This window comes from Leptosomus discolor, chromosome 5 (assembly GCF_034619465.1).
Source record: "Leptosomus discolor isolate bLepDis1 chromosome 5, bLepDis1.hap2, whole genome shotgun sequence".
Classification (NCBI taxonomy): domain Eukaryota; kingdom Metazoa; phylum Chordata; class Aves; order Leptosomiformes; family Leptosomidae; genus Leptosomus; species Leptosomus discolor.
This window is the reverse complement of record NC_141395.1, coordinates 60,531,657-60,556,973: the sequence shown is the minus strand read 5'-3', so window position 1 is coordinate 60,556,973 and position 25,317 is coordinate 60,531,657. Positions and strand designations below refer to the sequence as shown.

The window sequence follows — 25,317 nt, the reverse complement described above, 5'->3', positions numbered from 1 at the left end:
GAGGTATAACTAGTCAACAGTCTGATTATACAGGCAACCACTCACCATGTACAAATAGGAGAACTCTGTGTGTTTTGGAAAGTACAAACGACATATAAACCTGTGTCCAGAGACTCAGAGCACACCTAACAAGCAAATATCTATCAATCTGGAATGGTTGTGTTAAAATTCAATAATCTCATCATCAACAACTTTCTGACCTTGTTTTTCTGACATAGTCTAAAAAACCAATTTTCGTTCTCTAAGCCAAGCCAGTCCAATAGGGATTTTTTGACTGAAGTGACGGGGAGATTGTGGGGCTGTACTACAAGCCACCTTTCACTGCTATGCATTTATCTGGGAGGCAGCAAGCAACTCGCACAGTGAACAAACCCAGGAGCATCCCATAAGGCATATACAGGCTCTAAGGACACATTTAGATCCTATTTCAAGGATGACTGGTCTAAAAAAATCAACATAATAGTACCCCAAAAGCATTCTCTTCTTTTCTTTTCTTTTAAGGAAACAAATTGGAATCCTTAAGTTACTGCCTTCTGCGTGAAAATCAGATAGCCTCTTCAGCCAACTAAATAGCATTCTTCTTTTCTATAATTTAAATAGAAATACTAAATAGTTTAATGCAAAAAAAAAAAGATTCACCTATGATCTATTATATTCGTTCTGGATGATAAATATTTGTTTGCTATTCAATATCTTGAATTTTTTCCCCATTTGTCTTTTTTGTCCAAATTCAATTACGAAACCCTTGAATAGATGTGTTTCCTTTTTTTCCTTTTGGTACCCTTTTTTCTAACTTACCTAATTAGAAGCAATTAATTATAATTTTTTTTTTTTCTGAGATTTTTGTCTTACATTCCTTACAATAATTGACCACGACATTAATGTCATTTAAGACATATTCACCTTTTCTGTTCAATATTGCTAACAAAAAGCCATGGTTTTCTTAAATTCTTTGTATTCCAGTTAGCAACAAGTGATGTCACTTGAGGAATAACCTGTAATAATCATCTGTAAAAGTATTAACTTCAAATACTAGTCACACAGCACTCAATAACGTTATAAAATATATCTGTATTACTCCTTGCTATATACAATTATAAATTAGGACAATATCTAGCAATCATGTCACTCTGGTTATAATGTGCAGGTTTTCAGCTTGGTGTAAGAAGTTGGAAGATTTTAAAAATTAAAGGTAAAATATGCTTTTTCTTTTGATTTTCTGACCTGAAGAAAATGACATGGGAAAGACCAAGATTTCTTTTAATGTCACAAAGGCACTACCACAATTCATCAAAATAAACTACATTAGCCAACTATTGCCTGCAATTCTTTTTTTACATCATTAAAATTCATAGAGATTTCTACAGCTCTGCTCACTCTTTGGGAAGTTCCATTAATCAAAACATTAGTCTTGGTAAGATGGGCCAAAGACCCCAATTTCATTCTATAACACATTGCCATAACACACATTGTCTTTCCCCCGTGCCACCCCCCACCCCGTCCAAAAAAAAATGGCTCATAAAGTTGAGAAAAGACAAACACAGTGCTAGAATATACTTTTGTTATGTCTGTGGATTACACTGTATCCGATGGGAACATTACATTAATACTGAGCTGAAATTATCTATTTTCATGCCTCTCTATTCAGCAGCAAAAATGACCAAATCTACTGTTAGATTTTTAAAAATATATTCAGCACTTAAAGAATTTATTAATATAGCACACAGAAATATTTTTATTAAAAAAGGACAATTAAGCTCTTTGTCTTTTATATTGTACAATATCTCACAGATTTTTCAGATTCCCTCTTGGCAAAGATACACTAGCTTGGCAGTTTTGTCAGCCTTGCGTGTACCATACATTTTTTAATGTATATCATTTAACCAATGGATAGATTATTAGGGAAATACTTATCTGTGGGATTAGGTAAGCAATTTTGCTATTTACTTTAGTGAGTTACCATGCTGAAGTAATTCACGTTGATGAGTGTAGGCTACAGCTGATTCTAATTCCAGTCACATATTTACCTCTCTCTGTCCGGGGAGTAGTGGTCATCTATAGCACGGTGTCTATCCATTCGGTTCAGGGTATTGTAATGCGCAGGAGTAGATCGAGTCCCTCGTGGTCCCTGATCCACATTCCGACTAAGGATAAAAGACATCAGATTCTGAGTTATGGGTGCGTCTGGACCAAATCCCCTCACTGGTTTCCACAGACAATTATTAGCAAACATGGTGGTAATGAGGTGTATTAGCCAACCTGTCTTTCATACGATTTTACTGTCACATAATTTTAAATCTCATGGTAAAAAAAAGTTCTCCTACAGAAAAAGGTGCTGAGTCCATGCTCGGGATAGGGTTTTTTCTTTTGTTTCAATGTTTGTTTCTTCTGGAAATTAGAGGATAATTTTATTTTTTTTTTTATTAAAAAGGTTGATTTTGGACAAAATTTTATTTGTCTTTCCAGAGTAGCACCTTCAAGGAAAATTTGCTTTCTAGCTGAAACATACACTGTAAAGAATTTTCCATGAGCTCTTCAGTTCGGCTGTACTATAAAGATGTAAGCTGTAGTAACATGCGGTGAGGACTGCTGGCTGTTATGGTAGAGTACAGCCTGCTGAAAGCATCATCATCTGAATTAAATAACAGATGGTTGTTTTACACTGGAAACCTTATTCTGTAATCTCACTAGCACAGAATCTGAAAAAGACAGAACTGTTTAATTAGGTATAAGTGGCACACATACTGCAGGCTTCATCAAAGAGCACCAATCGCTTTTACAGTTTTGTACTATTTGAGACCAAAGCTTTACTCAGTTTAACAATGAACATCTACTGATACTAACTTGACTCTTTCTGGTCTGTAAAACAAATCCACAAGAATAGAAAGATAGAAATACAATAGTTAACTGTAAAAAATATCGGATAATCAAAATGTAATTGCTTTGTATCGATTTGAAAATAACAGTTTGCATGCTTCCCTCCGCAGAAATTAAAATTTTAGACCAACAAATTCTTCTGCCTCCTGTCATTTCCTGCAGTCTTCCCTAATGTGGGCACAATTTTTTTTTTTTTTTTTCTTTTTTATACCATTCAGTTCCTGTGTGCTTCCATGTCACTTTTTCAGCTCTTTTGGTACCTGTCATCCTTACCCTTTGTCATTTGCCAGGCCTTGGTTCGTGTTAACCCGTATGCATATCCTTCACTGCTGCTGCCATGCTGGTGTTTATTTCTGCATATAAGTGCTAGGAAGATATTGCACTACACGTAAACGTTTGTCTTCAGCTCTACTTCATTTCTCATAAAGCACTTCTCCACTCTGGTTTTTATGTAGCCAAATATAAAGTTTATCTTGGCTAGTAAACTTTGTATTTGCCGTATTAAAAGTGCGTATAATTCTTCTACCTTCTACTCTACAATTCTCTCCTGCGACTTCTCTATGTGTGTTTTAAGTCCCTTATTTATTCCAAAAGGACAGAACATCCAGTATAGTCTTTATCCTGTCACTGGTGCCTTTCATGTATATTTGTTCTCTAAAATGGACATTTACAGGGCTCCTCTGCTGTTTTTTGTTAAGTATTTTACTTTTCCCAACAATCAATTCTCACTCCTCCTTTCTGAATTCTAATGTCTATCTTGCCCTTTTCCTCAGGGTCTCTCTTTTTATTCAGGTTTCCAGAAAAAAAAAAATCTTGGGTGTTTTTTTTCTATCTATAATATTATTGTCTTATTTTATTAGTATCTTCTTTTGGCTTAAATATTTAAGCTTTCTCAAGCTGTCATTTCTTTGCAAAACTTCCCAAAGATCTGACCTTTACTAACTGCCCACACAATCAAAACTCCTGCCTAAACTCTGATTATAAGCCTTAGTTCTGAAAACTCAGTAGCATCCTGCCTGCTCAAATCATGTTCAATAAGATTGTGTTATTGGCTTATTGTTCTAAATAATTTCCTCTTTAAATTTCTGTGTTATATCAGATTCTGACTTCATGCTGCTTTTTAACATCCTACAGAACTGTATTTGTTCTACTTCAAAGTGTTACTACTATTTCAGTGCTTTTTCATTCTGCTAAGGATGCCTTTGTCAGCCAGATTTACTATTTAACAGAAAATTACATACTGTCTCCAATGAAACTTGTTCTATAAGAAAAGTTGCTTTCATAACAAATGTCTTCACTCCTTTAGAACTTTCTTGCAGTTGACAGAACACATATGGAGCAACCAAATAACAGGTAAGCAAGTGAAAAGGTGTAATTGCAGGTGGTGATGATAGAGAATAATGTGCATCCTACTAGATTTACCACACCATTTCAGCCTAGCCACTTTCTATAGTCACTTTCATCTTGATTTTTCAAATGCAGTCTTAGAAAAAGCCAAGCATCATGTTATTCAATTCCTGCCACAGTCTAAACTCCATTCTGATCTACAAAAAGGATAACAGACCATTACATATATTACCTGAAAACATTACGAGAGCAGTAATAATTTCTTGTCAGCTACTATGCAATATGGCTTTGGTGAAGTTTATTAACAAAATCCAGCAGAAGGACTGAGGACTTCAAAATGGCTTCTAAGATATAACAGCAACTTGAACTGGAGGCATCAGTCAGTAATTGGGAGATCTCTGGGAGTGCAGCATGTTTACTGCAGTTAGGACATATCTGTAGCAGCACACATATAACAAACTCAACTAAACCTGCTGTAAATGTGAGTAATAATGTTTGTAGCTTTGCCAAGCACACCTGGATTTTCATTAGAATTAAAAAAGACATTTCTGTAACCCAAGGATTATGCTTCTTTTCTACAAACTCTCAAGTTCTGGCAACCCAGTTCTCTGGGCTCAACAAGTCCTCAAAGAAATGATTTGGGGTGTGGGCAGGGAAATATTACATAAATAATGCATTTGATTGTGACATTGTAGGAAACATTTGAAACATTTTTCTCTGTGAGTTCAAAATTATATTTAACAATTTAGCTTAGGAAAATCAGGAAGAACGAAACATTTCATACATCTAAAAAATGCAAAACTAGAAGAAAATTAAAATAAGGTTTTTCAGTGGTGTTAGACAAGTGTTAATTACTCTCTTGGTGAAAATTCTGCCCAAAATGCACACAGCATGCACGCACACATGAAAACTCAAACACGCACACACATACAATGAGATTTTTCTCACATTAAAGTCTATATCCAAGACAAATAACCCCAGGATATTTAGCACAGGTAATTACTCAGACTGAAATGAGTAAAGTAGAAGTCAGAATAGGCCCCTCTGTGTCTACTGTTTATGTCTTATTTAAAGTCAGTTTGTACTTACATATGGTTTTAGATTTCAAGTAGAAACTTAGTTTCTGCCTGTTAGCAGACTGTGATACGAGATAATTTGGGATCCTAATACCTCATTAATGCAAAAAGATATAATTTAGTCTGTATCTGTCAGAGGAAGTGGTAAGTAAACACGTAAGTAAGAGAATATGAAGTCAAGAAAATTTTAAGCTAACAAAAAGAACAAAGATGAGAGAAAGGAAAGCAGAACACAAGAGAATCAGAATGGCTGTAGAAGAAAGGGATAGACACATGTACCTGACAGGAAATATTGGATACCATATCTTCAGTATTAAATGGGAATTGTGAACCTGATGGGCAAAGAAAATAACTTCCCCTTTTATTCCAGCTGAATTACACCAGCTGGAAACCTACCCATACATAGTGACAAAAATGCTGGAAAACAGGCTTCATCCCCCTTTACTTGTGTCCTTCTGCTTCCTCTTAAGGAAGATTATCCATGCAGGAAAATTCTTAAATTTGGTTTAAACAGCATATTCAATCAAGTAGTAGTCATGATCCAAAATGGCTAGATTTTGGAAGAAATGGCCTGATCTTTATTTCACAAGATAAATAGTTAGCAGAGGCCTTCTGAGCTCAGGAGTTGACATTTTTTCAGTATAAAATTTTCTGTGTGTCAACTTATTCTTGATGCTTTAAAAGTTTGGAAAAAAATGGTAGAAAGAAAGCTAACACAGGCGGAAGTATGGCTCTCCCAGAACCTTAATATTATACAGACAAAAGGGTTGTAAACCGCTACTGACAAAGGAATGCTAAAAAATATCAATTTATCACATGCTATAAAACATGGCACCTTCTCAATAGTTATCGAAAATGAAAACTCAGAGAAATATTTTTCTTTCTTTGGATTGGAAGGTACTATTTTTGATGAAAAAAATAAGACAAAATTAGGTGACTTTTTGCATATCAGTAAAATGTAAGAAAAAAACCACCATTTGCTTTACAGAATTTCATAAGATCTGACTAATTCATTGCCATTTTGAAAGTCTGGAGATTCTTTCCAGTATTGTTACAGCATCAATACCACTTAAATTTATATATCTGCATAGTTAAATAAGTTTACCTTTGTGGGGGAGGGACACTGGGAGACCACGATCTAGTCCGTCCTATACTATCTCCACGGTGAGGGGACCCTGATCGAGAGCAATGATTAGATGACATAACTTGTTCTGGCACTGATAGCGTTGAACTTTGAAGATCTCTCCCATTATGCCGATAATCTAAAAAGAAATGCAAATATTCAATGAACCTGAAATTGCATTTTTTTTCGTTTCCTACCATATCTGTAGTAATTAGAAGCATGATAAAAGATGGAATTCAATCAAGAATGTTACCACTTCATCTTCTTGTTTTTTGTAATAAAAAACACATATGTAGAGTTGATTCTTGTCATACTTAAGTACACCTATAGTTCCTATAGTTATACTTCGAAAGTATAGAAATAAATTGCCATGCGCCAAACTGGAGATTCATAATAATCAAAATATACAAATTTACCATTTATTTGTGGTCAATATGATGCATTAATAATAAAACGGACTTTTTTTCTTAAAAGAACATGCAAAATTTATTATTGCATTTTTAATTAAAGTTGTATTGTAACGATTGTGTATTATATCCTTCAAACAAAAATGTCCACAATTAAAAACTAATCCAAAATTCAGTTTAAAAATTTGGGATAGGAAACTACTGTGGGTTTAAATACAAAGTCTGAGTTCAAGAACGATTTGTATTTCAGAAACAATTAAAGTAACGACCCAATGACATCAGATTTCACTCATGGTTCTGAACTTAAACAATGTGATTCCTCTACAAATATACAAGCTGAGGCCACACAGACACCTGCTTATATTCTGGACCTAGGATAATAGAAGGCATAAATGGCCTAAGCAAAAGCCTTTCCAGTTACCATAGCTTGAACAGCTACCACATGGACATTTTACGTAGGCTTTTAAGAAAAATCTTTTTACAAAGCTGAATGTATTAAAATGACTGTCTGCATCTAATTGAAAAAGTTGAATTCACTATCTCAGGGCACAATATTCTCTGCAAAAAAAAAAAAAAAAAAAAGATGCCAGATATATAGCAATTTCAAAGAAGTTTCCACAAAGTTTGTGAGGATCAAATTAATATACGATGATAAGATATGGAATAGTTTCCAGTCTTAATGTGATGATAATGTTTTGCAGAAATAGGTCTTCAGACAGCTCCTGGTGGCTATGACAACTGATATAACTGAGTTTTTGTTCTGAAGACTGTAACCAAGTAAAGAATATTTAAAGAGATCCACCTGGCACTGGAAAAATTCTGGCTCATAAAACTGTAATTCTTTTCCCATGAGAATCTTCTGAGAGTCCAAGAGTATTTGGCCATCTACTCCAAACAGTTCTTAGTTTTCTTCTTGGAAAATGTTTGCTAAGCACCTAAGCAAAACTTCATTCAGTCCATTTTATGGTTCCAAGAATGTTCAATACTTTCAACTGAGTATTCATATTCATTGTACAGCCTTTAGACCAAGGACACACGAACCACTCTAATTTGTAAATACCTTCTTCCTCCTATGTTTACGTGTAAGCTGCTTTGAGTGTGTCTGTGTATGTGTGTACATAAAGGGGAAAAACAGCACAATAATTAAATTACATTAATATAATGATGCTGAGGATCAGATACTCTCTCCTCACTTCAAAGCAAACCATGTTACGTGTAGTCTCAGCTGAGACTCAGTAATGAACTACAGACTTTTATCCCATGTAGGAAGAACACTTACTAGCATACACACTGATAAAGCATATAAGGGCCGGTGCAACACAGTTCTGGGTAAAATCATCAGAGGAGAGGCAAGGGGAATTTTATCTGTGTGTGAAACAGGGTGTTGTTCACGAGCCAGTAAAGTATAGAAGATGTATGAATAATTTTTGCAAGTCAGTCTGGAAATCTATAGACTCTGGCATTCTGCAATTCTTTAACCAAAAGAGAACAAGCTCAAGTAACAGCTGAAAGCTCAATAATGTTAAAATAAAAAATGTAACAAAGCAATAATAAATTTCTTAATTAAACAAATCCACGTAATATTTGCCAGTTTTATGAACTAAACAAATATTTTCCTCAATACAAAAATGCTGCACAGAGAACTACTTCTTATTGATAAAACCAGCATTTGCAGAGAAAGCAGGCACAGGGCACGCGAGATATTTTAATTTGCCCAGAAGCTGGAAGAACATGCAGAGCACAGAGAGGCAGGAAAATGAAGAGAATCATTTTGCAGGTTCTTTGAAGACTCTGGTCAAGATGTCACCAAAAGAAAAATTCTACACGTTAGAAACAGACAACCAAGGGAATACAATAAGCCTGTCACGGGTTTGTAGGCCACTATCTGCTACTCCAGAAAACAAAAGAGCTATAAGCAATTCTGAGAGTGAAGACTAAGTGAGAGCAGACTGGTTTTGGACAGAGTAGAAGTTATTTTCTCTATTCTTATGTGTTATTTTTTTGTATTTTACTGATTTTAATTTACAGTATATATAACTAAGACAATAAGCTATGTGTTTCACTGAAATTATTCAAAGACATTGTGTACAGAGTAATAAATGTACCGAAACAACCAGCAGTTATTATACTATGATATCATATACTGAAATAAAACAATACCCCAAATCCATATTTTCTGCAGAGAAGCCCAAATGAAATTGGGATAATTTAGAAAGGCTTGGGTTTTTTACTATGACAATAGGTGATTAATTGCAAATGGCATCCTTACAATGCCAACCACATCTTTTCTAATTTCACAGAGAACAACTTATCCTGACAACAGTTAATATTTTCATTAAAAACATGAAAAATCTAGAAAATGGCTTATCAGGTTTTTTTGCTGATTATATTAATTGAAAAGTATTGTAAGTATGAACAAGAAATAAACAAATTTCTAAAGATAGCCTTAGTGGCAGAAAGGTTTTAATCTTTAAAAGAAAAGTTGGTACATTTGGGGAAAACAGAAAGTTTTCTCCAAGATGACATAAACTAAAACCACATTTTATCGGGTTTGTGTGGCAAGGTTTTGGTAGTGAGGGGGGCGCTACTAGGGTGGCTTCTGTGAGAAGCTGCTGGAAGTTTTGCCTATGTCTGACAGAGTGAATACCAGAGGCTACAAGACGTACGCTCTGCTGGCGAGGGCCAAGCCAACCAGTGATGGTGGTAGCACCTCTGGGATAACACATTTAAGCCAGAGAAAGAAGTGAGAATATGTGAGAAAAACAACTCTGCAGACACCAAAGTCAGTGAGGAAGGAGGGGAAAGAGGTGCTTTGGGCACCAGAGCAGAGGTTCCCCTGCAGCTCTTGGTGAAGACCATAGTGAAGCAGGCTGCCCCCCTGCAGCCAACGGAGGGTAACTGTGGAGGAGATACTGCCCTGCAGCCCATGGCGGAACCCACACTAAAATAGATGGATGCGCCCGAAGGAGGCTCGGATCCCGTGGGAAGCCTGTGCTGGATCAGGCTCCTGGAAGGACCTTTGGCCTTGTGGAGAGAGAAGCCCATGCTGGGACTGGTTTGCTGGCAGGACTTGTGACCCTGCAGGGGACCCACGCTCAAGCAGGCTGCTCCTAGAGGACTGCACCCTCTGGAAGGGACCAAAGCTGGAGCAGTTCATGAAGAACTGCAGCCCGTGTGAAGGACCCACATTGGAGAAGTTCATGAAGGACTGTCTCCTGTGGGAGGGAACCCACACTGGAGCAAGGGAAGAGTGTGAGGAGTCCTCTCCCTGAGGAGGAAGGAGCGTCAGAGACAGTGTGTGATGAACTAGCCTCAACCCCAATTCCCTGTCCCCCTGTGCCACTTGGGGGGAGGAGGTAAAGACAATGGGGAGCGGAGTTGAGCCCGGGAAGAAGGGAAGGGTGGGGGGAAGGTGTTTTAAGATTTAGTTTTTATTTCTCATTACTCTACTCTGATTTGATTGTAATAAACCAAAATAATTTCCCTGATTTGAGTCTGTTTTGCCTGTGACAGTAATCGGTGAGTGGTCTCTCCCTGTCCTTATCTCGACCCATGAGCCTTTTGTTGTATTTTCTATCCCCTCTCCAGCTGAGGAGGAGGATGACAGAGTGGCTTTGGTGAGCACCTGGTGTCCAGCCAGGGTCAGCCCACCACATGCATAAGTGAATAGCAAGTTATTATGAACTTATATATAATGAAATACAAAACATGATTTACTGTATAAGTACACATGACAGAACATTGTCTGTTATTATCCTAATAATCAATATCTATAGATACAAAAAAGGCAGAGATTGTTCTTAGTATTCTGCATACACAGGGAGCATTTGTAGAATTTGGAGATGAAAAACATAATGAAGAGCAGTAATATGAAGAAATGGGAGAATCCTTAAAAAAAATTCTAACATTTAAATCAGCAGTTTTATACAATATATGATATGTACAAACACCAAAGTACAAGGGGAATGAGCAACGGCATAAGGTATTCTACCTGAACAAACATAGTGAAGGGTAAGGAATTCAATTAACAAAACACAAACCAAAACCTGCTCTGTCTAAAAAATTCCTAGAAGTGAGAACTAGTTAATCAAAATAATTGAATTTATTAAATCTGTATATATAAACAAATTAATTACTTTGAAACAAAAAGCCTCCTCCAGCTCTAACTTGTTCTTGTAGTTCACCACTTGCACATTATTGTTGCAATAAATCAACATATATGACCATCTAATTAAATTGTCAAGTATAATCCTTATCGAAATATGTTTTACCTTAAATTGGAAGCAGACATGCAATGCTTTCTGGTAACTAACACTGGTAGTGCTTTCTTATAACAATTTCAAAAGGCAGAAACTATCAGGACTCCTAATAATTTCGCATCAACAAAACTAGACATGTTAAGCTGTGTTTGAAGAAAAAGATTAATATTCTTTATGCGTTGTTCCCAGAAAATAACTTTGAATTTTATAATTAATTCACTCAAAACAAAAACTGTTGTATTTATAAGCATCTCTTTTGCCAACAGGTCACACATTGAAAGTTTCAGTAGGGCAACGCACTAACATGAGTTAATGCCAAAGTCATCCTTCCGTTTTGTAGAGTTAATGTAGTTCTCTGCCTTTATTTCACACGATGCATTCTCACTAGTTAGAAGTCAAAGCAACACAGAATGGTATCTCATACTGAAGATAACCATATCAGATTTTCACAGAACACAAGTTTCTATGGACAACTGTAGAATCGAATACAGTAAGGTTCTTAGGTTTCTTGAGTTCATTATCATTCCAACACTTTACAGGCAGAATGAAAACTAAACTGTAAAGAGAAATGTTTAGACTGTATGAATGCATGAGGAAAATCAGATATTTTAGAAAAATTATCCAAAAAACTACATGTTGTTAACACAGGCTTGTAGATACAGTTCACAGAAGATGCCATGTTTTGAACTTATTTGCCAAAATCAAGGATGCAAGGAGGATGCTTCCATCCACTCAGGATCCAAAGTCCTACATTTTCTCCTGACATAATGTATCTTAGAGTATTTTTTTCAAAATAATTGAATAGGGATAATGTGAAAACTCTTTTCTCATTTCCTGGGAATTTAAGAAAACTGCTAGGCTTAGTAGGAGCTAGCTGAGCATTCACTCAGAGTATGCCAGTTCTGAGAAACATATTCAGAGAAAAAAGTATAATCATGTACAAAATTTTCTGATCCAAAAGGTAAGAGCTCAGCAAGTTTCTTGATCAGTTTTGGACTTGACTGCTTAAAGACAGCTCTGGCAGTTCAACTAGTTCAGAGTTACAGTATCTGTCTTGAAGGCATTTGGTCCCAGTATATCACAGTTTAATGATTCATTGGTCTTTTGAGTCTTTATATTTATTTAAAAAGCAGTTTTCCTTATTTAGAATAGTGGATTTTTTTTAAGTATTATTTGTTTACTAAAAATGTCATTGGTTTACTATTTTATTTACTGTTTTATTTTTACATTAAATGCGAATCTCCAAGCTTCAGGGCCAGTGTAATATTTATTTTACTTTCTGAACCTAGAGATCAGAATAGTGTGGTTAAAAGAAAAGTACAGTCAATTATATCTTTTCTTTTCTAGCATGACCACTACTGTTCCGGAATGAAACAGTTGTATGTGCTTGAATCACAGAAACAGCACATGTTGTGTCCCCAGCCAGCAGGATCCACCATGTCTTTATGCCACCTATGCACTGTTTTTTTCTCCAGCTGAAAAAAGATGGCACATACTAGACTCTGTTTTAAGACTTCAACTGGTATGGGATTTCAACTCAAAGTTTAGAAAGCTTAAGAAACCACCTTGGATACGGTGGGATACAGCAGGAATACAAAAAGTACCTAAGAAATTTTTTAAGAATGAACTTCACAAGATGAACTATATTGCGACTGTCCTGATACCGAAATAATTGATTCAATCATCTTACACTTGTTTATTCTTTCATTGAATTTCAATGGCTGCTGTTGCAATTACTATTTATCAAATAGAATACTTCTGTATCTGGGAAATTTGTGCCTTTCATTGACACATGAGCTTCAGAGGAAAGACAAGTAAGCCATGATTACCCTGCAGCCACAAGAGATGCAGACAGAGCAATGGGCCAGTTACCCAGTTACTAAGATTCATGAAGATGACAGGAACACAAAGCCTACATGGGAGGCTTAACAACATGCCTAGTACCCATCCATACATGCCAGAAGTGGCCAGCACTGTGATAAATATGTTTAGCAGTCAATGCTGGAGCTCTTCTAAACCCCAAACAGAGTTTAAAGCTGCTATTGACAATTGATTGGCCATGGGATATGAAGTGGCAACTTTGGTACTCCTAACTTGAGAACTTAATTCTCTCTAGAATGTGACTGGCTTTGCTTGCCCAGGAGTTGAAACATTCATATATCTTTCAAGACAGATGACATTCCAAAAATTATGGTGACTTTCTCAACTGAAAAAGGTGTGATTTAACTTCCAATTTCAAAAACATTCTGAGTCTTGGAAATAAGGTTAGAGAAATAAAGTAAAATTATTTTCTTGCAGAAAGAAATTATAGACCATAAAAACAGGTCATAAGTGCATCTTGACCAAGGAGATGCTATTGAGCAAAGCAGATAGTTATTTATAGCAGTAGTAAAAATAGGATAAACATTGGAATCTTCTTGCTGCTATAAATATTAAGCCATTATGATAAAACCAAAGCCTCTATAACTATGACAAGCCTCTTAAATCCACATGACAAAGATATCTGCAATATCACCAGCTACTTCTTTTCATGGCAGAGTTTCATTAAAAACTGTGATACACATCAAATGAAGGATTTTACAAGGCAAACTAAATATAAGTTCCTCAGATATGAAGTTTTAATTTTATCTGTTTTAAGAGAGAATATTAATCCATTTGACTTAGAGTACTCATGCACACAGCACAGTTTTACTGTGCTGATATTATCTATGCAGGGTACATGTTCAGCAAATACTAACATTAACAAATTGTTATCAAATTCTGCAGCTTTCAGGCACAAAATTACAGAAAATCACAAACCTGCAAAGGTTTGCATCAACAGCACCAAATTGACCCTAAAAAAAACAAAAAAAAAAAAACAAAAAAACCCCTGAAAAGTACTAATGAAGCCTTTAATTTAGATGTCTTGCTGTTGATTGACTTTGAGAGAAACTTTTTGTATGAAAATTGTTCTAGAAAAGCAATATTAGAATTGCCGTTCATCACAGGCAAAATAATTGTCTTGTTTCAGATACTGATGCTAAGTGGCATTTTCTCCAATTTAACATCTATAGTCGATTGAGGTGTCAAGCTTTCTCTTTATCAGATATTTTATTTTTAACACTCACCATGGTTGGGCTTAGAACAAGCACTAATTAAAAACAATTATATAATCAAATTGCCAGAAATGCTTAACATATCAAGTTTTCACACATGGGCACTTTGGAGACAGTTCAGTTCTTTGACACAAATGTACTCAGCTTCTACAGTGATTTGCACATCTAAATTCAGAATTTGTATGTCCTCTGAAAAAGTGCTAACAGTAACTGAGCAAATAAATTGAAATATTGATATCTGAATACTCTATAAATTGAAGATATGTTATGTATGGGTTTGGCAATAAATTTATCAAAATATTCTTCTATGAATATGAGAAGAATGAATATAGAGTGAAAAGAACCAGAAAACATTCTAGTAGGAACAACTAGTTACTGGCTGTATAGTAACTCAGTTCCTCAAGAGGTATTTTTAGCTCTGCTGCACTAATGGTATGTATGGGTCCATTACACTTGAGACAATTCTTTTGATCATTAATGCGTATGAAGAGTGTTCCCACACAGTAATAACCCAGAGCTTGCTGAGTTTTCAGGGTTGTCCCTACACACGGTACCACACACAAAGCTTGAAAAAAACCAGTTGCTATAAAGATAATGTTTCGTCTTATTTAAGTACTCATTCATGTACATTTTCTGCTGTCCAGCAAGTCCCCCCAATTAGCTTCCTCTAATCAGCACTGTCGACTGGAATTTGTCAGTCCCTTCACAGAGCATTTTCTTCTTAGAAGTGCTCGTCGCCATATTTGTAACTCATCCCAACTAGGCTTTCCATTATGTGAGAGATATCCATCAAGAGAGTCTCTGATAGGAACACAACTTCCTTGCAGCTTTCCATTAGATGTTAGATGTCTTTGTCACTCTGTAGATATTAGGACTGTGGTAGAAAATGAACTAACACTCTGAGTTCATATTTGCTTAACTGCACTCAAAGAAGAGAATGATACTGATAATACTGATAATCCGAAAACAAAACTTGAATTTAATTACATCTTTACTTTCAAAATTGAGTGATACAGCTTACATTTTAAAATATAAAATAGTTTAAAAAATGATTAATTGAGATAATGCGGGTGTTTGAAGAGAAAGATGTTTTATCAGCTGAGGAAATTATACTAAAGAAATATTTTTAAAATAGTAAAAGTATTACTAAATTTTGCCTCTTATACATTAAAAATGAAACTAAAATACAAAATACAAGGAAATACTAAAATACAACAAAAGTACGAAATAGAAGGAAATAATAAAATACAAGGAAAGGCTTGAAGAATGATAAAAAAATTCTCATGTTAAGAACTGTGCACATGAAGTTATAAATTATATACAACAAATTTGTTTAAAAGCAAGGAAAATGGTTAAAGACTCCATGACCTAAGAGGTCAGCATAAGGACTATTTTAACATTGCTTGAATTTTACTTTCGATTTGGGGGGGAATTTTCAAGACACACAGACACTAAGATACTTTTTCTTCAAGGAAGAACCAGAAAGAACAGATTTTAAAGAAAGGGAATGGGTATCAACATATAACAAAAGAAAAAGCTTCTCAATGTTTATGTCTATAGTTACCAGGCTTTTGGGGCACTACAGACTCCCATTTAGGGCTAGCCGGTGATCTGCAATGAAATCCTTTATTTTAGCAGGGGTAGAACTCATCCACTCTACACACTAATGCTGTATGATGTCTTTCAACAGACAGCTGATTTCAAGCTGTAAGCAAAGTATTTGTGCTTCTGTATCTGCTTTGAGCAGCAATCATCAACAGGATCCAGGCATAAAAATTCAGTTCACATTATCAGCAAGTAGAGAGAAGGACTTTTGTTTCCTCTGAAGGGAAGGCTGTAACATGACAGTGAAAGAATTCTTTTGAACAAGGGACTCCTCAGGTGTTTTGAGAAGTAAAGCAAAAATGAATAAATGCTTTCCATTCTTCTTCAAAACCAGAATCATTTTCGTATGTTCAATAAGAATATCCTTACTGGTGGTTAGTATTTCTCCTAATCTACATGGCTCTAAGTGTCTTCTGAATAAATATCTTATTTGTATTCTTATTTGGTGCTGAAACAGCTCGCTATCTTTCGCATAATGAGAAAAACTCATAAGTGTTTTTCTTCTTAAGGCTGGGGACTGCATCTTTTTACTTGGAAATGCTCTTCTCTACAGACACTTGCAATGCAGTTTATGAAGAATTAGCTGCCTTACATTCTACATTCTTCCAGGATTCACCTGTTGAAACATATTACAGATTACAAGTGTTTCATAAAATGATGTAGTACAGACGAGATATTGGTGTAGAACTGAATCTTAAACATTAACATCTCAATATTTAAATGATAGGTGAGATATTTTAGGATTGAATGGTCTTGACAATACATGTCTCATGTTTGTTCATAAAGTCACTCAGTAGGTTGCAGTAGGTTCAATATACACTATGAAGAATTACCTGGGAGGAAAACTATTCAGAAATTATAATCCATATTCATTGAACTTCGTTAACTGTAATGCCCATGCAACTATGGTCAATTAAAAAAAAAAACAACAAAAAACCACACAACAAAAACCAACACCCTGCTTTTCACTGAATTGTATTTAGTATTATGATAATTTAAATGGTTTGTTAAGTGTTCTGGATTTTTTCTAAAATCAATAGAAAAATATTGTATTGCTTTTATCAATAAGCACGTAAGAGCATTCTAAGGGGCATGTGAAGATGTCGATGCGCTCCCACACAGAACTGCTGATAACAGATGACTTTATGAGGGCCAAAGGTTATTGTTCAGGACAGCAAAATGAATGTTTTAAATGGTTTGAAGGCTATGTACAAGAAATCTAAAAGACAGAAATAGAACTTCTACTGCCCCTCCTTCTGCTGTCCTGTGCTAAGATTAAATCTAGCAGAGATGAGATATAATAAAGATTCTGTTCTAGTGGTTTTGATCTCAAGAGGAAATGGTTGTATATTGTATATGAAGAGAGCCATGTTAATATCTTGCCAAAAATCACTTTTTGATACTCGTTTAAATACATAATATGTTACAACCCTTTCTGACAGTAGCTGGCATAGAATACACATATAGCCAGAAAAAAAAGACTCTGGAGTTTTTCAATTCGTTTATCATTATTTTCTTAAAAGCCTTTCCTGTTGACAGAAACACCATTCTCTTTTATAAGACTGAAGTTTATTAAGTTTGTCTAAGCAGGATAAGATCCAAGTCACTAGAAGTGATGGCTTTTATGAATAATTATTCCAAGAGACGTTTGAACTTTTCCTAAAAATTAAAGAATAGTATGGTAAATAGATACAATTTAAGCATTTTATCACCTGGGAATTAAATTAGTGATCAAAAGCACCACAACAGTGACAAACAGCAACTGCAGATATATTAAAAACAGGCGATGATGTGAGGAACTATAGCTTATAAAGATCCATCTGTTTCAGCAGGTACAGTCTAACACAATGCTGCTTACAGATGTACATTTAGAAAGATCTTCCATTGTTGGTTTTCTACCTATCACCAGCTTATCCAAAAGTAAATTCAATTGACCTTATGGGACCAATACCAGAGAAGCTCTATAAAAAGATGAGAAAATCTCAGCTTTGATCAGGACCGTGGCAAAGCCAGACAGCATATATCTTTCGATGAACTATAAATAAATATATAATGAGATCAAGAAAGGTCCATGGATTCCACATAATCACAGAATCATAGAATGGTTTGGGTTGGAAGGGATCTTTAAAGGTCATCTAGTCGACTATTTCGAATAAAAGTAAATTAAAGAGGAACCAAAAGAGAATTTTTGCTCTTCTTAAAGGTTTCTGGAGTTTAGTTAGCAGGTCCAATACTTTGAATAAGCATTAATTTTATGGAAAGAAAGGCTCACTGAGAGAACCCGACAGATGTTAGCAAACATACTTGATGTGATACAGTATTTATATGGCAGAAGGAAAAAGAGCAAAGTGAAGTGTCATGTTAAATAAAACCTGCAAATACAAAATGAAAGAACTGGGGTAAGTAAAAAAGAAAGAAAACAGAGACAAATGGCTTCATGCAAAGAAGGCATATATTGAAACCAAGATTGTGGTGAGTCTGCAAATGAATATAAGACCCTTAAACGGGAGAAGGATAGGGTTGATAAGACAAGACAAAGCTAAATCAAAAGACTTGAAACATAATGACAGCAGCACAAAAAAAGAAAGGCGACAAATACATATTTCAAAACCAAAAGAACATCAAACTTTCCCACCTACAGAGACAGTCTGAATTAAAATGCAACTAAGGCACAGAATTGTCAGCAGAAATCCAAAAGCTAAGAGATCCTAAAGGAACTAAATGTACATCAAAAGTAAGGGAAGTAGATTCATTCAATGAACTGTAAAGACTATAATTTTTCAAGTTATCAAAAGAGGAGTTTATGAAATCATAAAATTGCAAATCCAGGTGTTTCACAAGAATCCCACTGATGTACAAGAACCTGTTAAAACTTCTGCAAAACTTGGTGCCTTTTGTATTGTCCTGGAAAAAATTCCAGTTTTAAAATGGTGCATACTGGGCGCTCTAGACATATATCCATCAAACCCCCTTTTTTCCTCCTTTTATTATTAAACTCCAAATTCAGGTTGATACATTTCTAATTTAACCAACCAACAGGAATACAAAAGTCCTTGCCTTTGGTAGGACAGGCAATCTGAAAGTCTTAGTGACTACTAAGCACATACAGAAAGCTAACAACATAAGACTGAAAGTACAGTAAATGCAGAATCAAGGGACTTCTGAGGATTATTGCCTCTCTGGTTCCTATATTTCACACCATTCTCACTACATATCCTTCCTGTCTTCTAACTGTAGTAAAGCAAACAGGGGAATGAGAATATAAAAATTCCCTAAGTTTTCCTAAATATCTTTCTAATTAAGGTAATAATCTGAAAAACTGAGCCTATTATTGTTTGAAGATATATTATGTAAGGAAGACAGAAGTTTTAGTGGTCTTGCATCCACAGTGTTCATTAAGTCCCTGGTAAAATTGCTGGAACCTTAGAGTAGAGCAAAACCTGTGAGCAGAGGTTAACACAAGTCTGACTGTTTATGCAGAAAAAATAAAAAATATTCTTTTGGGATGGAATAAGATTTATTGTGGAATATCCACAAGGTTAGATTGTTCTAACAAGAACAAGGACAACTTGTGCTTAAAAATGTCTGCTGTTTAGATATTCTAGTAAGAGACCTACAAAGAGCCACAGTCAATAAACATGCTAATATGACTTGCCCTGTTTCTAACTCAAAGTTTGTATAATATTGTATTAGTTTAAAAAAGTTCTTCTTAATAAAATTTACATGTGGTTAAATAAAAAAACTCATTATCCCACTTTCTGAGCAAGCACAAGACCTATGGCAAGGGAATAGCCACATAGCAGGGTTAAAAATTAAGCAGAGCCTAAAAGATAACCGTGAAATATCTGGAAATTCAGGGGTGACTACATAGAAAATACAGAAAGGCATCCGAGCTCAGACCGGTTTTTAAGACAGGACTGTGCAAACTCAAGTAATTAGGAAGGCTCACTGCATGTTTGGATTTATCAATACTAAGCTGCACTTGCAATATCCAAGATTGCCTATTTTACCTCATTTTTCCCTCTGTCCCCAGGCCCAGCTGTATTCCTCTGACTCCTGTTTCCTACATACCCTCCCTTAGCCTGCAGGCAGCATGTACTATGCCCGGTGTAAAAGCTGCACATATGCTGACAGGTGGCTGTGTGGCAGGAACATGTTTTGACTGACCAGCAGATCACTGTCTCACAGCTGCTGCATAGACCAGGCAGCAGGTACTGCTCCACCTTTGCTCAGTGAGGTGCACAAAGCACTGTGTATGTACACTTCAGCTAGACCTGACCCAAGGGAACCAGAAACTATCTAACACAGACTACTCTGAGTGGGTTAAAAATCTCAGTAGAGCAGTAGGGTAACGGAGCACACACTGAGCTGTGCAGCCTGCTCCGTGCTCGTACCAGCAGCCATCAGTACTTGTTTAAAAGTGGCATGGCCGCATCCTAAATATATTCTCTGCTGCAGTCAGCAAAAGCATATGATTCTCTGATTTTATTGTTTTCAAGTACGATTACAGTATTATCTTTTCTTTTAGAATAGAAGGAGAAAGTCTTTTACACGACAACTTTTATCTCAAATACTCATTATATTCCCAATCCCGATACTTAGTAAAACAGATTATCTGCTAAGATATCTCCCATCCTTCCTTAAATGTTCAGGTTTCAGACCTTTGGCAATGTTATCATTTCACCATGAGGTTTTAAAGGATATATCAAACCCTAATGTCTGTCAAAAAGATCAAATAAATACTTCTTCACTTTCAATTAAAAAAAAACACTTTTGTGCTATTTTTATCATTTTATAAATCATCAAGGAAATTCACATGCTGATTGTTTTCCCTCTGTTGGTAATTTTTGTGGTTCAACATGCATTGCCCATAATACTCATTTTATATCTGTTGAAAAAATACACACTTAGGCTCCACTTATTTTTTACAAAAAATTTATAAAATTCATAATAATAAATTATAAATATGAAAGACTTTTATCGAATGTAGGAAAGTAAATTTAAACAGTAATACCTGAAACAACACCAATTCCATCATCACAGTCATAATCAGAGACTTCACTGTCGCTGATTCTTTTGGACCCTGCAGAAAAAAATTAAAATCAGAAATGCATCACTTATCTTCCTGTAAGTGAAAACTATCCTCAGCCAGTAATACTTAAATAAACATAGGGTTTTCATACTAGACAATGAAGCATTAACATAAGCATATAAGGGAAATTATTAATGTATGTTATTGCAAATGTATTAGTGTACCAACTATTTTCAGCTAAATGTTTAACATAATATAGAATGAAACACTGAAATACAGCTTCACAACATTGCTTTCATGAAATATTTTCATATGCTTTGTGTGTATTCATTTCATATGCACAGTTCATCTTCCATACACAAGGTACCATCCCTTCACAAAGTCTTTGAATGCCAGAAAAATTAATAATAGTAATAGTATTAAATGGATGTAAAATTTTCTTTAGGGTATTAGTAAGTATTATCAGAACAGGCAGCTTCACACATATAGTGTATCCTGAAAAACAGAATCTCTCTGTGATACTTTAGAGGAAGCATATTATTAAATGCTCTGTAAAAGTACACCTGTCAAAACAGCTAGAGCTTAGTTGGCAAAAGCAGATTCCACATCCACAATTAGAGACAAAATGTAGTTCATGTAGGACAAATATATATGTCAGTTCGTGTTTAGATTAATTTTACTCCTCTATTCTGTGGCATCTTTAAAACAGCATTTCACCGCCAACATCAGGATTAAGCACTGTCATGTGAATGAGTATTATTAATTTACTTGTTTTAAATGTGAAATCCCTGGTCTTCAGCAAGACGGTTTATCTGTTCTAATTCTCTGGCCATCTAAACACACGTAACTACAAGGTATAAGTTTTAATCTAATTGTCACCAAACCTACAATCATGTGCAAGATTTTTTTATTCCTACCACAGGATGATTTGTTCTGAAAAACATACACACACAAATACCAGGAAAAACAGGGAGTAAACCTAAAGAAGCCCAGGACAAAGCAGGATTAGTATTCTATTTGGGTGACTGGCACAGAAGGACCCCTACCCTCTTTTCCTAACAGAAAACTGGGAGAACAAGCGCTAAGAAAATTTTTGACAAAATTAAAAATTTTTTGATTTAACAAAATTTTAGAAACTATTTTAATCATAAAAACTGCTGTCATTTGTCAGACTGTCTAACATCTGTGTACCCACCAGGGGACAGCGGAAGGTCACAAGATCTGTACAGAAGTTTTCTGTGTTGCACCTTCCTAGCTTTCAGCACGCAGGAGTCCTGGCAACTGAGACTTCTCCTAAGCCATCCTGTTTATTGTAAGTCATTAATCATCCCATTCTCCACAAATTCATATAATTTCTTTTTGAGTCACAGTATTCTCTTGACCTCTATAATATGCTATGTCAGTATGATCTGTAGTTTAATTCTTCATTGTGTGAAATAGACTTCCCTGTTTTATTTCTATTACATTATTTCAGACAATTCCCTCCAAGCTTTTGTATTCTGAGAAACATGAATCAGCATTCTGAATTCTCCTGCAGTTATCTCTTCTTTTTTCAGCTGAAATATCATAGTTTAGTTTCTTTGCATATGTAAACTGTTCCATATTTCTGATTGTTCCCGCTGTATTTGTTTGTATACTTTCTAGTTCTTCTGTGCCTTTTATGAGAAGTCAGAAGTGATTGCAGCAATCAAGATATGGGTGTATGAAGTTATAAACTAGACTGCAGACTACTTCTTTTGGGATAAAAATTGCTCTGTTAAAAATTATTCAACTAGAAAATGGTGTGTGTTATGTGTTACTTCTTAGAAAATTCAATCTAGCCTGCCATTACATTATGCAATTCCAGTACAGCAATGTTAATTATTGTTACTTAATTGCAGTAAAGGTTGGGGGTTTCCTCACGAATAGGAAATTAAAATTGGTACAAGGAAAACCATGCTGTGGTTTCTTATGCCCTGCACTTCTTAGATTGTAGAATTATTCTTTCAATTTACTAGAAAAGCTTAGAAATAGCCATGTTACAATGGGGAGGGGGAAAGGTGTCTTTGAATTCGAGAAATAACAATAAGTCAAGTCTTACTCTAAAATAAGAAATAGCAAGCAAGTGACCACATTAGCACTCAAGAAAACCTAGAAGATGAGGGCAGGAGTGAAGAACGGTTTTCAGGCTCCTAAAGGACTTTCTGAGAATGACGATTTCTAAAAGCAATTAAGTCTGACAAGGACAATATTCCATCCGATTATTTTCTTAATTAAAGTATCACAGAGGCCAAATGAAAATCTCTTGTTACTTCTCAAAGAAAGAGCATCTATTCCACCTGTGATACTGTTCCTGCTGCCATTTTCAGCAGAGCCTTCTCACTGGTGTGGTGACATTTGTGCAAGAAGGATTAGGCTCCATTCTCCTTGGCCACTAATTCAAAACCAGGTCATTAAACAAGAAGGAGAATATTTGTGACCAAACACTGAGCTGGAGAGCCTTATTAGTCTGGCTGGGATTTGGCTGGGATCTAAAAGGCAAAAGACCCCAAAGGGAGTGCAGAGCAGTGCGATTCTGGTCTCTGGTAACCCTGGTACTGATCTGGCAGCAGGACTGTGGCTGCTGTGCAGAGATGCCAGAGATATCACTCAGGCTCTATCAGAGAGTGGATTGTGGAATGGGAAGATGAAGGCAACTGAACAGTTTGCTGATGCTCATCACGTGGATGCTTGGGAAGATTTGTATCATGAAAGACGTAAGATGGCTGAATCAACTATGATTTGAATGAATGTCATTTATTCATCATCTAATTCATCCTTATGAATGAATCTAATTAATTACAACTGATGTTGCTTTTTATTTATGTTTATATTTACAGCTAAGTACATCTGCTTTAACATATTTTTAGAATATTATATTCTGTATTCTGGAGAAAAAAATTGCATCTTTGAGGATGAAAATAGCCAGCTGTTGTCACAGTGAGCTCTAGACTTCCCAGTTGCATAGCTAAAATTATATGTTGTAGTAGTCACAGGATACAGCTGGCAGAAAAGAGACACTAAGAAGCTTCAATGGACCACAGGTATAAAAGACAGGGGTCTCTCTCTGTCCCCTCAAACTGCACACACCTTTTCCAGAATCTCCTAATACCTCAACTTTAAATCACTTTCCAGGATCTAGAGACCCTTTTCGCTTTTTATATAGAGACCCCTGTCTTCACTCCCATCCAAGATGCAGGGAAGAGTCAGAGCATGGAGAAAGTGAACGTGCCAGGACTGAGACTGCCCTAAGGATGGGAGTGAGGAAAGAGTAGGGTCAAGGGAAGAATCAGATTTCAGGGCTTTCTCCAATTGCCTTTGCTACTGCAAAGAGGACAGGCTCTTGTAATAGCTGACATCCCTTAAATGCAAAAACATTACCTGTAAGACGAGATATGAAGCTCATTCAGATCAGATCATCTATTCTATCTCCTCAAGCAGAGGCTACCTTAAGCCAACTCTAACTACTAACAGACTTAAACCAACTGAAAACTCAGAATGTTTAAGTAATATTTCACATTTACTTATAAAGGTAAATTTAAATGCTGGTTATGAAGTCAGAATAAATTTAAATCAGAACTAATTACTTGGTTTTATCTTTGGAAATCAATGTTTTCAGGAAGGACAGAGGAAGGAAAGCATGTCAACTAAATATGTAATGTCAAGAAGTACTGCCTGGAACATGTAACTTCTGCAAAGGAATCAGATTTATTTAAAACGTCTTCAATTAACTTCAGAAATGGAACAAACTAGAAAGTGCACAGGTCAAAATCCTTTATTGAACTGAGTATTTAAAATACCACTATAGTTGCTGGCAGCTTAGTTTAATATTTCTTATAATCTTCTTCAACAGTAATTTCATCTGCTATATATTATTTTTAGACGGTAATTTTCTTTTTAACCTAGCGACAATATAAATTTGAAGATTTAGGCTTCAGTCTCACCTTAGTCATGTCTTTTCAAAATACCACTTCATTATCTAAGTAATTTGAACCACTGATTGTAAAACAGAGAAATTTCAATTCCTAGTTTATGAAGCTTCTCACAAATTATTCCAAAAGAATATTAATAAAGAAACTGTTACTTAGTATTTTAATGGATATCTTAAAGTGTTTGACAAATACATTATAAAATATGGTACTTATTTCAAGAGCAAGAAGATTAAATCCATTCTTACATAAATTCAAAATCCAGTAGAAAGTTTAAGCATTAACACCTGGGACACCGGGTGCATGAAACATAAGCATTGGTGCCAATGGTTTGCATATGATTAACTTTTTCTTTGATGGATTTTAGACATGAGGAATGACATTAATTAAGTCTCATTCCCATTGCACTAGAATATAGCTTATTAATGACACATTCTTAGGGATATTATTACCATTTTGTCTGATAACTGTGTGGTAACAGATGGTAAATACAGACTTTTGAATGCCTTCCACCAGGATTAATGGTTATTACAGTTACAGACTGAAGGC

The 25,317-nt window shown here is 35.4% G+C and overlaps 1 protein-coding gene across 39 annotated transcripts in view; it reads right to left on the bottom strand.

Moving 5' to 3' along the window:
- The window catches only part of RIMS2 (regulating synaptic membrane exocytosis 2), a 478,829-nt gene that overhangs the window by 161,388 nt on the left and 292,124 nt on the right, over window positions 1-25,317 (bottom strand). For all 39 annotated transcript variants that reach the window (XM_086465565.1, XM_086465576.1, XM_086465572.1 and 36 more), the window contains 3 exons: window positions 20,804-20,872; window positions 6,406-6,562; window positions 2,028-2,144 (listed from right to left, as the gene is read on the bottom strand). In XM_086465565.1, the coding sequence (XP_086321691.1) occupies window positions 2,028-2,144; window positions 6,406-6,562; window positions 20,804-20,872 (343 nt within the window). The remainder of the gene's footprint in view (window positions 1-2,027; window positions 2,145-6,405; window positions 6,563-20,803; window positions 20,873-25,317) is intronic.